Source organism: Crinia signifera, chromosome 7, assembly GCF_055691185.1.
Source record: "Crinia signifera chromosome 7, ASM5569118v1, whole genome shotgun sequence".
Lineage (NCBI taxonomy): Eukaryota > Metazoa > Chordata > Amphibia > Anura > Myobatrachidae > Crinia > Crinia signifera.
This window is the reverse complement of record NC_139223.1, coordinates 108926382-108942397: the sequence shown is the minus strand read 5'-3', so window position 1 is coordinate 108942397 and position 16016 is coordinate 108926382. Positions and strand designations below refer to the sequence as shown.

General features: G+C 45.5%; 1 protein-coding gene across 4 annotated transcripts in view; it reads right to left on the bottom strand.

The window, feature by feature from the left end:
* SEMA5B (semaphorin 5B) overlaps nucleotides 1-16016 on the bottom strand; it is a 422878-nt gene that overhangs the window by 125357 nt on the left and 281505 nt on the right. For all 4 annotated transcript variants that reach the window (XM_083153606.1, XM_083153603.1, XM_083153604.1 and 1 more), the window contains one exon: nucleotides 1265-1478. In XM_083153606.1, the coding sequence (XP_083009732.1) occupies nucleotides 1265-1478 (214 nt within the window). The remainder of the gene's footprint in view (nucleotides 1-1264; nucleotides 1479-16016) is intronic.

Genomic DNA, 16016 nt, shown 5'->3' with positions numbered 1-16016 from the left:
GGCTCTCCGGCAGCTGACTAAGTAAGGAGTTCTCCCACCCTCCCTCCCTGCTCCACACTACTGCTCCAACCCTCCCTCCCTGCTCCGCACTATCACTCCCACCCTCCCCGTACTATCACCCCCACCCTCCCTCCCTACTCTGCACTATTACTTCCTCCCTGCTCCACACCACTACTATGCTTGATGGGGAGGGGGGCCCTACAGATATCAGTGTATGGGGCCCCATGATTTCTGTTGCCGCCCAGTGAGCGGGCGGGGGAGCTGCGGGCAGGAGAGCTGGCAGTGCATTGAATTGAAAATAGCGATGGGGAGCCGGCAGTTACTGCTGCACAGTTCTGTCTCCCTTGACAACAAGCAATTTCAGTCTCCTTGGCAACGATCAATTTTAGTCCCCCTTGGCATCGAGCATGAAGCCCCTTGGCATCGAGCATGAAGCCCCTTGGCATCGAGCATGTAGGTTAGTGGCACTTATGTGTCAAATGTGTATGTTGTCAGCGTAGCCAAATGACTGCCTAGCGTAGTCAGCGTAGTGTCCCCGTGTTTCAGGAACACATTCACACCTGTCATGGCAAGCAGTTTAAAATGGTCAATGGTTCCCACACAATGTAATAAGCGCTGACTGACTACCCTAACTGAGTAACGCTGACTGACTACGCTAACTACGTAAGCTCCGGCTAGCCGCGAAAGGGCGGGAACTAGGGTTGCCACCTCATCCCTTTAAAACTGGAGACATATTAATTACACAGGTTCTGTGGCTGGCTCACTTCAAGACTCAATTTCAACTGTTTTTTTTTTTTAAACAGCCACCAGACTTCATTCCAACTGTATTTTTTTAATCAGCCACAGAACCTGTGTAATTAATATGTCTCCAGTTTTAAAGGGATGAGGTGGCAACCCTAGCGGGAACACTACGCTGGTACTGACAGGGACGCTGCCTACGCTGGCCACGGGAACACTATGCTGATTCTGACAGGGATGCTACGCTGACTACGTAACTGACACCGTGAAACTACACAAGTACCCAACTATAATACTATTAAAACATTTTTATCCTTTACATAGAATTTATTGTATCTCTAGACATATGCTTTTTTGAATACAAAACTACAAAAAAAGTTTTCCTACAAAAAAATTCCTACAGCACCACAAACAAAGGCAATGATGTTTCTAATTGTATTGTACTCTGTACCAGATATTTGTAATGTGTAAAACCACATCCCAAAATGAATTAGATTTAGAACAACTGCAGAGCATCCAATCTTACCATTCAGCCACTTGGAATTATACTGTGCAGTGCGTAGAGGAGGAATGCTGCCTAAGCTGCGGTAGATGGCTGGGTCCCGGCCGGAAAAGTCAATAACTGTGGCAGCATACAGCTCACCCCGGGATGTGATGACAGCGGTGGAATTGTGACGGGGATCATAAGGGCAGCGCGCGACTCCATTTATTTTCTCAATCACTCTGCTTATGTTGCCCACCTAAATTACAAAACAGACATATTCATCAAATTCTCCTGCTCTACTAAAGCATTGAAGAGGTTAAACAAGTCTAGTTAGATATGTTATTACATGCTAATTCCTATTTCCAGATCAGATATCTTTTAACTCAGTGACAGAAGAGATAAAGGTCATCACAATCTATAACATTGGGTCTGACTGAGCCGCACATCAGTAGTAATACTAGTGCACACGGACTGATGCGTCCATAGTCAAACTACACTATCTGTGAAATAATTGTTTCTGGGCAGTGACAATGCAAGTGCACAGAAATCTTCTGTTGTGGGCATGAATGTAGGCTCCTATGTGTGATGGCAGCACGCGCATGGAAATTGGCTGTCTGTTTCAGATCAGAATCAGCTTTATTGGCCAGGTATACTTGCTTATACTAGGAATATGTTTTCGGTTTGCTGTGCAGCAGCCAAGTGGGTAACAAGTAAACAGCATACAGTATAAACAATATAAACAGGTGGGGGAACATGTACAGTCATATAGAAAGTTATTCCGAGGGGACACCATGTAACATTATGTGCAAAGGGTTATGGAGCGACTAGACAGTTCATGAGTTCATGTGTCAACAGGTGAACCACTTGAGGAAAGAAACTTTTTAGGCTTCTGGTGGACCTGGTGGGAATAGCCCTGTAGCATCTGCCTGATGGCAGCAGGATAAACAAGCCATGGCCAGGATGTAGTTGGTCCTTGACTATCTTTGTTGCTCGCTTTTTTGCTCTGGACAGGTACAGGTCCTGGACAGAGGGAAGGTCTGTCCCGATTATCTTCTCTGCAGTTCTGACTACCTTTTGGAGTCTGCATTTGTCTCTCTCGCTGGCGGAGCTGCACCAGACCAGTATTGAGGAGCACAGTACAGACTCCACAATTGCGGCGTAGAAGAGGAGCAGAAGCTTCTGTGGGATGTTAAACTTCCTCAGTTGCCTAAGGTAGAATAGCCTCTGCTGCGCTTTTCCCACAATAGTATCAGTGTTGGGCCCCCATTTAAGGTCCTGGAAATGGATCGCTGCACCAGCATAGGGTGGACGCAGGTCCAGATACTAATGACTAATTGCAGAGGGGTCTTAAAGAGGGGTGTCTGGCAGTGTAACTCCTGCAGCAACGGACTACTGTCACAGACTAGGAGACGGGGACAGTCCAGCATCTCAGAGAATGCTGAGCTACCCCCAGAGTGATATCCTTGAGATTCCTATCGAGGCCAATTCACTTTTAACATAGGCCACACCCCATGTGTGTACTCTGGCATGCAAGCTGGATACAGAGTGCACACCAGTCGTCACCAAATCCAGTGATGCCTTTGATAGGCTTCCACATGCAGACACACAGATTTCTAGTATACACGGGTATATTCTCACATTAACATAAGGAAGAACGTAGGCTATCCTGGCAGAACGTAAGTGTGGACGTGGAGGCATCTGGCATGGGAATTTGGTCCCCCTGCGCAAACAAAAGTTACTTTTCTGCCTATTTCAAACAATCATATCACTGGGCAATTTTGCCAACTTTTAAATTTTTTCCAATAATGTCCCAATTGGGGCCTACGTACACTTAGTGATTCCTGGACATGTTCTATGTGATCAAACTAGATCGCTTAGTAAATGTCCATACATCGCTGTGTGTGTAGGGGCATAGCAATAGCGATGTGTGGCCCCACGCATCACTATTGCCATAGAAGTTAATATGCAGCATGCTGGATAAAACTATAATCACCGGTGTCAGGGCCAGTGTTCTCACGGAGAACACTGGCCCTGACAGATCGCTCAGCGGCACTCAGTGCAGTGCTGTGCGCTGAGCGATCTAGCATCACTCAGAACGCTTGTATCCCAGTGTGTAGGCCATTACAGATTAGCAGATTTATTCCTAGACATATATGCCAAGCGAATGTCCGTTTTTCAATATTCAATATACCAGTGTATAGTATAATTAATATTTTAAGGCTTGTCAGATGCATTTCTTATTGTCTGGTTGATTAGCTATTAAATAAGGATATTTAACCCTTTCAAGTTCAACGTCTAGTCAGGCTCAATAGCACTAGTGCTAGTAGAATAAATAATAAATTTAAACATTTAAACCAGACTGTTTATTCGCAAATTTTGGACTGCAGCCTATCCATTCACTAGGAGCCAATAGTATTGCTCAGAATGCAGTCTATTCATTTATCCGTTATATCACATAAACTGCAGTCTACAGTATGCAGCCTACAGTAGTCAAACACTAGGTACCCAGTGATATCACTGAGAGCGCATTATATACAAACACTAGGTACCCAGTAATATCACTGAGAGCGCATTATATATAAACACTAGGTACCCAGTAATATCACTGAGAGCGCATTATATACAAACACTAGGTACCCAGTAATATCACTGAGAGCGCATTTTATACAAACACTAGGGGCGAAATGTAATAGGGTGCGATTTTTGGACGAGTTCCAAACTCGCCAGAAATCGCACCTTTAAAAATCGCGTTTTTTGCCGCGAATTCGCATATGTAATGAGATGCGAATTAGCGGCAAAAAATGCGATTTGCCGCGATTTCCAGTCATGAAAATGTGCGCATTTTCAGTCATGAAAATGTGCGCATTTTCATATATGCGATTTTGGGTAAAAAAATAAAATTAAAAAAAAAACGGCGTGGGGTCCCCCCTCCAGAGCATAACCAGCCCCGGGCTGAAAGAGCCGGTCCTGGTTTCATAAAATCACAGGAACAAACAAGTTGGGGTTCCGTGCATTTTATAAAACCAGCACCAGGCTCAAGGGCCGGTCCTGGTTCCCAAAATACGGGGGACAAAATGACTAGGGGTCCCCCGTATTTCAAGAACCAGCACCGGGCCCAACCAGCCAGCAGGGTAATGCCACAGCCGGGGGGAGACTTTTTATACAAGTCCCCCCGGCCAAAGCATTTAGCCCTCTGACCGGTCAGCATGGGCAGGGGTCCTGGGGGAGTGGGGACCCCCCCAAAGAAGGGGTCCCCCCCCTCCAGAACTTACCAGCCCATGCTGAAGCCCGGGGCTGTCCTCGATGCCCCTGGGCGGTGGGCATCGAGCTGATATTTGGTGTAAAAAAATAGATAAACTATTGTTTTTTACTGTGGCACTACAAGTGCCAGCAAGCCTCCCCAGCAAGCTGGGACTTGGAGAACCACAAGTCCCAGCCTGCTGGGCATTAAAGGGCCCGCTGGCACTTGTAGTTCCACAGTTAAAAAAATAGTGCACAAAACACACTGACACACATTTTAAATAAAACTTTAATACACACATTACACACATACTAATACTTACCTATCTTCTTCCCGTAGGTAGCCCTGGTCCTGATGTCCTCCGGTCCTGTGTCGGCGTTCCTCTTCATGTCGACGTCCTTCTTGAAGTCGACGTCCCTGTCGGCGATGGCGTCCGGTGTCCGGGTCCGACGAAATCCATGGAGGAAGCTGTGGAAGGAAACCATACTCACCTGTCCCAGCGCGACGTAGTCCAGGTAAGGGTCTTTGCAAAAAAACAAACCGACACCCGAACCAGACCGGACTGACGGAGACGCACGTGTGTTTGTTTACATCGTGCGGCTCCGCCTCCCGAATGCCGCTATTGGCCGCCTTGCGGCCTAGCGGCTCCTGATTGGCCGCTAGGCCGCAAGGCGGCCAATAGCGGCATTCGGGAGGCGGAGCCGCACGATGTAAACACCGTGCGGCTCTCTGTCCGGCTGGATTCGGGTGTCGGTTTGTTTTTTTGCAAAGACCCTTACCTGGACTACGTCGCGCTGGGACAGGTGAGTATGGTTTCCTTCCACAGCTTCCTCCATGGATTTCGTCGGACCCGGACACCGGACGCCATCGCCGACAGGGACGTCGACTTCAAGAAGGACGTCGACATGAAGAGGAACGCCGACACAGGACCGGAGGACATCAGGACCAGGGCTACCTACGGGAAGAAGATAGGTAAGTATTAGTATGTGTGTAATGTGTGTATTAAAGTTTTATTTAAAATGTGTGTCAGTGTGTTTTGTGCACTATTTTTTTAACTGTGGAACTACAAGTGCCAGCGGGCCCTTTAATGCCCAGCAGGCTGGGACTTGTGGTTCTCCAAGTCCCAGCTTGCTGGGGAGGCTTTCTGGCACTTGTAGTGCCACAGTAAAAAACAATAGTTTATCTATTTTTTTACACCAAATATCAGCTCGATGCCCACCGCCCAGGGGCATCGAGGACAGCCCCGGGCTTCAGCATGGGCTGGTAAGTTCTGGAGGGGGGGGACCCCTTCTTTGGGGGGGTCCCCACTCCCCCAGGACCCCTGCCCATGCTGACCGGTCAGAGGGCTAAATGCTTTGGCCGGGGGGACTTGTATAAAAAGTCTCCCCCCGGCTGTGGCATTACCCTGCTGGCTGGTTGGGCCCGGTGCTGGTTCTTGAAATACGGGGGACCCCTAGTCATTTTGTCCCCCGTATTTTGGGAACCAGGACCGGCCCTTGAGCCTGGTGCTGGTTTTATAAAATGCACGGAACCCCAACTTGTTTGTTCCTGTGATTTTATGAAACCAGGACCGGCTCTTTCAGCCCGGGGCTGGTTATGCTCTGGAGGGGGGACCCCACGCCGTTTTTTTTTTTTACTTTAACTTTTAGCCTTTTTTTGGACAGAACCATGCACAGATCACACAGATTTGTGCATGGTTCTGTAAAAATCGCCAGCAAGAAGCTGGTCTATTTTTTTTGCGTTTTTTGGTAAGGTCCCATATGCGACTTTAGAACTCGCATCCTATTACATATGCGAGTTCTATAGTTTCCTATGGGAAAACATCTGGATGCGATTTTCAGTGTGACTGAAAATCGCATCTTTAAAATGTGCGATTTCGCGGTAAAAAGTGCGCTTTTTACCGCGATTTTTAACCTATTAAATGTGCGATTTTCGGAAAATGTGCGATTTCGGCCGTTTTTGACCAAAAATCGCACATGTCTAAAAAATCGCACCCTATTACATTTCGCCCTTGGTACCCAGAAATATCACTGAGAGTGCATTACATCCAAACACCAGGTACCCAGTAATATCACTGAGAGCGCATTATATACAAACACTAGGTAACCAGTAATATCACTGAGAGCGCATTATATACAAACACTATGTACCCAGATATATCACTGAGACCGCATTATATCCAAACACTAGGTACCCAGTAATATCACTGAGAGCGCATTATATCCAAACACTAGGTACCCAGTAATATCACTGAGAGCGCATTTTATACAAACACTAGGTACCCAGAAATATCACTGAGAGTGCATTACATCCAAACACCAGGTACCCAGTAATATCACTGAGAGCGCATTATATACAAACACTAGGTAACCAGTAATATCACTGAGAGCGCATTATATACAAACACTATGTACCCAGATATATCACTGAGACCGCATTATATCCAAACACTAGGTACCCAGTAATATCACTGAGAGCGCATTATATCCAAACACTAGGTACCCAGTAATATCACTGAGAGCGCATTTTATACAAACACTAGGTACCCAGAAATATCACTGAGAGTGCATTACATCCAAACACCAGGTACCCAGTAATATCACTGAGAGCGCATTATATCCAAACACTAGGTACCCAGTAATATCACTGAGAGCGCATTATATACAAACACTAGGTACCCAGTAATATCACTGAGAGCGCATTATATACAAACACTATGTACCCAGATATATCACTGAGACCGCATTATATCCAAACACTAGGTACCCAGTAATATCACTGAGAGCGCATTATATCCAAACACTAGGTACCTAGTAATATCACTGAGAGAGCGCATTAGATACAAACACTAGGTACCCAGTAATATCACTGAGAGCACATTATATACAAACACTAGGTACCCAGTAATGTCACTGAGAGCGCATTATATCCAAACACTAGGTACCCAGTAATATCACTGAGAGCGCATTATATACAAACACTAGGTATCCAGTAATATCACTGAAAGCGCATTATATCTAAACACTAGCTACCCAGAAATATCACTGAGAGCGCATTATATTCAAACACTAGGTACCCAGTAATATCACTGAGAGCGCATTATATCCAAACACTAGGTACCCAGTAATATCACTGAGAGCGCATTATATCCAAACACTAGGTACCCAGTAATATCACTGAGAGCGCATTATATCCAAACACTAGGTACCCAGTAATGTCACTGAGAGTGCATTATATACAAACACTAGGTATCCAGTAATATCACTGAGAGAGCGCATTATATACAAACACTAGGTACCCAGTAATATCACTGAGAGCGCATTATATTCAAACACTAGGTACCCAGTAATATCACTGAAAGCGCATTATATCTAAACACTAGCTACCCAGAAATATCACTGAGAGCGCATTATATTCAAACACTAGGTACCCAGTAATATCACTGAGAGCGCATTATATCCAAACACTAGGTACCCAGTAATATCACTGAGAGCGCATTAACCTATTAAATGTGCGATTTTCGGAAAATGTGCGATTTCGGCCGTTTTTGACCAAAAATCGCACATGTCTAAAAAATCGCACCCTATTACATTTCGCCCTTGGTACCCAGAAATATCACTGAGAGTGCATTACATCCAAACACCAGGTACCCAGTAATATCACTGAGAGCGCATTATATACAAACACTAGGTAACCAGTAATATCACTGAGAGCGCATTATATACAAACACTATGTACCCAGATATATCACTGAGACCGCATTATATCCAAACACTAGGTACCCAGTAATATCACTGAGAGCGCATTATATCCAAACACTAGGTACCCAGTAATATCACTGAGAGCGCATTTTATACAAACACTAGGTACCCAGAAATATCACTGAGAGTGCATTACATCCAAACACCAGGTACCCAGTAATATCACTGAGAGCGCATTATATACAAACACTAGGTAACCAGTAATATCACTGAGAGCGCATTATATACAAACACTATGTACCCAGATATATCACTGAGACCGCATTATATCCAAACACTAGGTACCCAGTAATATCACTGAGAGCGCATTATATCCAAACACTAGGTACCCAGTAATATCACTGAGAGCGCATTTTATACAAACACTAGGTACCCAGAAATATCACTGAGAGTGCATTACATCCAAACACCAGGTACCCAGTAATATCACTGAGAGCGCATTATATCCAAACACTAGGTACCCAGTAATATCACTGAGAGCGCATTATATACAAACACTAGGTACCCAGTAATATCACTGAGAGCGCATTATATACAAACACTATGTACCCAGATATATCACTGAGACCGCATTATATCCAAACACTAGGTACCCAGTAATATCACTGAGAGCGCATTATATCCAAACACTAGGTACCTAGTAATATCACTGAGAGAGCGCATTAGATACAAACACTAGGTACCCAGTAATATCACTGAGAGCACATTATATACAAACACTAGGTACCCAGTAATGTCACTGAGAGCGCATTATATCCAAACACTAGGTACCCAGTAATATCACTGAGAGCGCATTATATACAAACACTAGGTATCCAGTAATATCACTGAAAGCGCATTATATCTAAACACTAGCTACCCAGAAATATCACTGAGAGCGCATTATATTCAAACACTAGGTACCCAGTAATATCACTGAGAGCGCATTATATCCAAACACTAGGTACCCAGTAATATCACTGAGAGCGCATTATATCCAAACACTAGGTACCCAGTAATATCACTGAGAGCGCATTATATCCAAACACTAGGTACCCAGTAATGTCACTGAGAGTGCATTATATACAAACACTAGGTATCCAGTAATATCACTGAGAGAGCGCATTATATACAAACACTAGGTACCCAGTAATATCACTGAGAGCGCATTATATTCAAACACTAGGTACCCAGTAATATCACTGAAAGCGCATTATATCTAAACACTAGCTACCCAGAAATATCACTGAGAGCGCATTATATTCAAACACTAGGTACCCAGTAATATCACTGAGAGCGCATTATATCCAAACACTAGGTACCCAGTAATATCACTGAGAGCGCATTATATCCAAACACTAGGTACCCAGTAATATCACTGAGAGCGCATTATATCCAAACACCAGGTACCCAGTAATATCACTGAGAGCGCATTATATCCAAACACTAGGTACCCAGTAATATCACTGAGAGCGCATTATATCCAAACACTATGTACCCAGTAATATCACTGAGAGCGCATTATATCCAAACACTAGGTGCCCAGTAATATCACTGAGAGCGCATTATATACAAATACTAGGGACCCAGTAATATCACTGAGAGCGCATTATATCCAAACACTAGGTACCCAGTAATATCACTGAGAGCGCATTATATCCAAACACTAGGTACCCAGTAATATCACTGAGAGCGCATTATATCCAAACACTAGGTACCCAGTAATATCACTGAGAGCGCATTATATCCAAACACTAGGTACCCAGTAATATCCCTGAGAGCGCATTATATACAAATACTAGGGACCCAGTGATATCACTGAGAGCGCATTATATCCAAACACTAGGTACCCAGTAATATCACTGAGAGCGCATTATATCCAAACACTAGGTACCTAGTAATATCACTGAGAGAGCGCATTAGATACAAACACTAGGTACCCAGTAATATCACTGAGAGCACATTATATACAAACACTAGGTACCCAGTAATGTCACTGAGAGCGCATTATATCCAAACACTAGGTACCCAGTAATATCACTGAGAGCGCATTATATACAAACACTAGGTATCCAGTAATATCACTGAAAGCGCATTATATCTAAACACTAGCTACCCAGAAATATCACTGAGAGCGCATTATATTCAAACACTAGGTACCCAGTAATATCACTGAGAGAGCATTATATCCAAACACTAGGTACCCAGTAATATCACTGAGAGCGCATTATATCCAAACACTAGGTACCCAGTAATATCACTGAGAGCGCATTATATCCAAACACTAGGTACCCAGTAATGTCACTGAGAGTGCATTATATACAAACACTAGGTATCCAGTAATATCACTGAGAGAGCGCATTATATACAAACACTAGGTACCCAGTAATATCACTGAGAGCGCATTATATTCAAACACTAGGTACCCAGTAATATCACTGAAAGCGCATTATATCTAAACACTAGCTACCCAGAAATATCACTGAGAGCGCATTATATTCAAACACTAGGTACCCAGTAATATCACTGAGAGCGCATTATATCCAAACACCAGGTACCCAGTAATATCACTGAGAGCGCATTATATCCAAACACTAGGTACCCAGTAATATCACTGAGAGCGCATTATATCCAAACACTATGTACCCAGTAATATCACTGAGAGCGCATTATATCCAAACACTAGGTGCCCAGTAATATCACTGAGAGCGCATTATATACAAATACTAGGGACCCAGTAATATCACTGAGAGCGCATTATATCCAAACACTAGGTACCCAGTAATATCACTGAGAGCGCATTATATCCAAACACTAGGTACCCAGTAATATCACTGAGAGCGCATTATATCCAAACACTAGGTACCCAGTAATATCACTGAGAGCGCATTATATCCAAACACTAGGTACCCAGTAATATCCCTAAGAGCGCATTATATACAAATACTAGGGACCCAGTGATATCACTGAGAGCGCATTATATCCAAACACTAGGTACCCAGTAATATCACTGAGAGCGCATTATATCCAAACATTAGGTACCCAGTAATATCACTGAGAGCACATTATATCCAAACACTAGGTACCCAGTAATTTCACTGAGAGCGCATTATATACAAATACTAGGGACCCAGTAATATCACTAAGAGCGCATTATATCCAAACACTAGGTACCCAGTAATGGCCCTTATTCTGAATCGTGCGGTACGGCCCGCGTGCGGCCGTACCGCCGATGTTTTCAGTCTGCACATGTGCAGAGGTCAATCTGCGCATGTGCAGCCCAATTCGCCGCAGACGTAGTTCGTCCGCCGCAAAGGGGGCGTATAGGGGCGTGAGGGGCTTCATACCCTCATTTCCCTATGCATACGCCCCGCGTTTCATGGGCGTTCCCATGCAAACGCGGGGCGTATGCATGCTAATGAGGGTATGACGCCAGTGATGGGGGCGGGAAGCTGACGTCGCCGGATGTCAGCTCTCAGCCCCCATACAAGCTATCACACGGACGATTGTCCGTGTGGTCTCAGCTTGCGGGACCTGGTGGGGCGTGCGGCCCTGCCTTCGATGGTCGCCGACCATCGAATGCAGGGGGCAGCTCCCACCATGGTGGAGGCGTACGCCCCACCATTTTCTTGCGGATCGCCAGCCGTCCGTGTACGGACGGCCGTGGCGATCCGTATCGTGGGCGGGGATTGGTTTGTGCGGCCGGAGCACCGTGTGCGGCTCCGGCCGCACAGATCTGAATAAGGGCCAATATCACTGAGAGCGCATTATATCCAAACACTAGGTACCCAGTAATATCACTGAGAGCGCATTATATCCAAACACTAGGTACCCAGTAATATCACTGAGAGCGCATTATATTCAAACACTAGGTACCCAGTAATATCACTGAGAGCGCATTATATCCAAACACTAGGTACCCAGTAATATCACTGAGAGCGCATTATATTCAAACACTAGGTACCCAGTAATATCACTGAGAGCGCATTATATCCAAACACTATGTGCCCAATAATATCACTGAGAGCGCATTATATCCAAACACTAGGTACCCAGTAATATCACAGAGAGCGCATTATATCCAAACACTAGGTACCCAGTAATATCACTAAGAGCGCATTATATACAAACACTAGGTACCCAGTAATATCATTGAGATCGCATTATACCCAAACACTAGTGACCCAGTAATATCACTGAGAGCGTATTATATCCAAACACTATGTACCCAGTAATATCACTGAGAGTGCATTATATCCAAACACTAGGTACCCAGTAATATCACTGAGACCGCATTATATCCAAACACTAGGTACCCAGTAATATCACTGAGAGCGCATTATATCCAAACACTAGGTACCCAGTAATATCACTGAGAGCGCATTACTGTATATCCAAACACTAGGTACCCAGTAATATCACTGAGAGCCAGGGCCGGATTTGTGCCTAGGCCCGTGAGGCACCGGCCTCAGGGTGGCACCAATTAAGGGCGGCAGGCAGGCTGACATTCTGTTAAATGGCACAGCGGGTGGGCAGTGGCGAGTGACGAGCACCGCCGCCGCAGACATGAATTATCATATGTCGGCGGCAGCGCCGCTCGTCACCCGCCACTGCCCACCCACTCTGCCATGCACATTGCATCACCGCTTAGTGCAGGGCTGGAAAATTGCGGCCCTCCATATGTTGATGAACTACACATCCCAGGGTGCTTTGCATTAGTTTTGCTATGTGTCCATGCTGAAACTGATGCAAGGCATGCTGGGATGTGTAGTACATCTGGAGGGCCGCAATTGCCCAGCCCTGGCTTAGTGGCTGGGTCCGACGGTCCCCCTGCGTGTCTGGAAATGGCTCAGGCTCACTGCTGCTGGCTCCCGCCCATTGGCTACTCTACACACACACACAGTCTATTGGCTGCTGTGTATCCAGCAGCTGAGCGGCGCGCAGATCCTCCCTGCGCTCAGTCAGTCACAGTGTGTGAGCCGGGGAGAGACTGACAGAGACACTGTCCTAATCACTGTACTAATAAGTGCCTCCCTCCCTCCGCGTCCTCCGTACAGTGAGCAGTCCAGAGTGCTTAAAAAAATATTAAGGTGGGCTACAGTTACATTTTTATGAAATATATAAATAACAATGTATATACATATAAAGTTACATTAAAATAGGGGGGGGGGGGGCACAAAAATGTTGTGCCTAGGGGCGGCCTGACCCCTAAATTCGCCCCTGCTGAGAGCGCATTATATCCAAACACTAGGTACCCAGTAATATCACTGAGAGCGCATTATATACAAACACTAGGTACCCAGTAATATCACTGAGAGCGCAATATATACAAACACTAGGTAGCCTTGTGAGTCCACCAAACGCTGCCCGCAAGGACGCCCCCCCCCCCCCCCCTCGCACATTGAGTTCCCCCACACGTGTGCAAATGGATGTTCAGCTTGAGTGTGGGGATGAAATAATTAGATGTTGACAAACATTGAATGATTTCTACAGCGCTCTATGGTGCCTTACATCTGCCAGCGCCCTTCGCGGGAAGCGGGCGGGCAGCTGACATCCGTTGATGTCAGCTGCCCCCACCCCCCCCCACATGTGTGTCACGGGCACATTAGCATTCCCATAGGCACAGCCCGTCACCACCGCCCCCATGCCCGCCATCCGCACCACTAGGTGTGATTGGGACAGCAAATAAGCAGTTTGCCGTTCCCGCTCACACCAAGCGTCTGCACATGCGCAGACGACAGACATAGCTCCCTTATGTGAATGAACCAGAATAACCTCCTATATCTAAACACTAGGTACTAAGTAATATCACTGAGCGCGCATTATATACAAACAATAAGGACATGTGATATTGGTTTAAATGGCAAAAATACTGCAGCATTATGAACAGGTCTCTGCTGGTGCCTGAACTACCTAGACTAACACTACCCCCTTCCTGTACCAGTACAGCCAAGGAATGTGCAAATCACCACTATCTAACTCCAGACTGCTTGACTGACATGTAAATATACTCTTGTTCTCTCGGGTGGCTAAACGCCCTTGCAGTGACCTATTACCGCCTGGGGCAAGTGCAGCACACTACTGCAATGGGACATTTTTCTTTGCCCACAAAAGGTTTTAATTCTGTTTATAAGGAAATACGTATCCTGTACGCAAACTCCACAAAGTGCAGAGTTTGAAACCATTCTGAGAGATTCATTTCTCCTATTATTCTTATCAGTGATCTGTTTATAAGAACCTCATGCTTTCCAGCGAGAGGAGGAGGGCTCCGAACATTTTAATGAAAACAGATGTTGTTATAGACATTCACAGGAGATTTTCTGAGATTTCTTTTTCTGGATAATTCAGAACTGGCCAACAATATTCCACTGGCACTTTCCACCCAGTACCATGGGACTGAGACTCCCTGGTGACCTCTACCAGTTGCTGTTACTTATATTTTCTTTCTGAAAGTAAAGGTAAGTGCCTCTATATCCTAACACCCTAAAATTACTATGTGTAATCTGAGTCCATGTTCTATGGAGCACACAACAACAATCTGTGCATGGACGTAAACAAATACAATTATATATCAATGATCAAATATAGGGTAAGTTTTAACATGATCACATCAAATAAAAGAAAAAACGTAATGTCAAAGTCTGTAACAAGATAATATTATAAATTATATCAGTGGAGTAGCTAGAAATTTTTCTCCCTCCTGCCAAAAAAAATTCCCGACGCCCCCAAGAAGGGGCGAGGCGATGGACTATGGGCGCCACTGGCTGAGCTGACAGGTGACCCAGGCAGCAGTAAGTGCTGAGCTGGTCCTGCTCTGTGCATATCTAATGAACATGGACCCAATGCAGTGCATATTTAATGAGCGGGTCCCCGCCCCAATATGCACGGGGCGGGGACCCGCTCACTCAATATGTCCCCGCTCATTAGATATGTACAGGGTGGGTCTAGCTCAGCGCTTACTGCTGCCTGCGTCACCTGTCAGTTCAGCCAGCGGTGCCCACCACAGACCCCACTAGCCCTGCTCCCCCAGGCCACCGCAGGGTCTGCCACATGTAGCTACGCCACTGAATTATATCACAATGATACTGGTGGTAATATACAAGACAAACACATACTGTATATACAACTGTATCAGTCCAAATAAATAGTGGCGCCCCACTCAATAATGACCTAGACATGGTTTACTTTGTAGGCCCCAAAGCCAAAGTTTATAATGTACCCAATGTAATGGTGCCCATACCCTTGATGAGCTTTTTCCGGCCCCCGATATTGCATGCCACATGCAATGACACATCGGGTGCAGGAAGTGGGCTGGCAGCCAGTGGTATTCAGCGGAGCTGAAATGTTTTTTTTTTCTGATCAAATTCTGCTGTCCGCCACCAGCTTCGCAGACTACCGCCACCCGCCAGCCCTCCTTCTGCACGCTCCGCTACACCGCCGCCAGCCCCACTGACTACTACCACCACAGATCACATTATGTGTGTATTATACGTGGTTAGAAACCACATGCGATCACACATGCAATGTATGTGCAGCATATAATATCTGGTGACGTGAAATACGACCGGCGGGCCTGTGCATCGATTCATGTGACTCATGCGACAGCATGAGATCCATGCGATTTGTCGATGCAATTTGTCGGAATCGCATGGATCATATGCAATATCTCACATGTGTATGGGCACCATTACTTTGACAAGGAAGGCGGGTCCCTCTCAGCTGTGGGCCCCATCGCAGCTGCACTCCCTGCACCTATGGGAGCTATGCCCTTGGATTTAATTGTTAATATATAGTTACATACACAATTCTACAA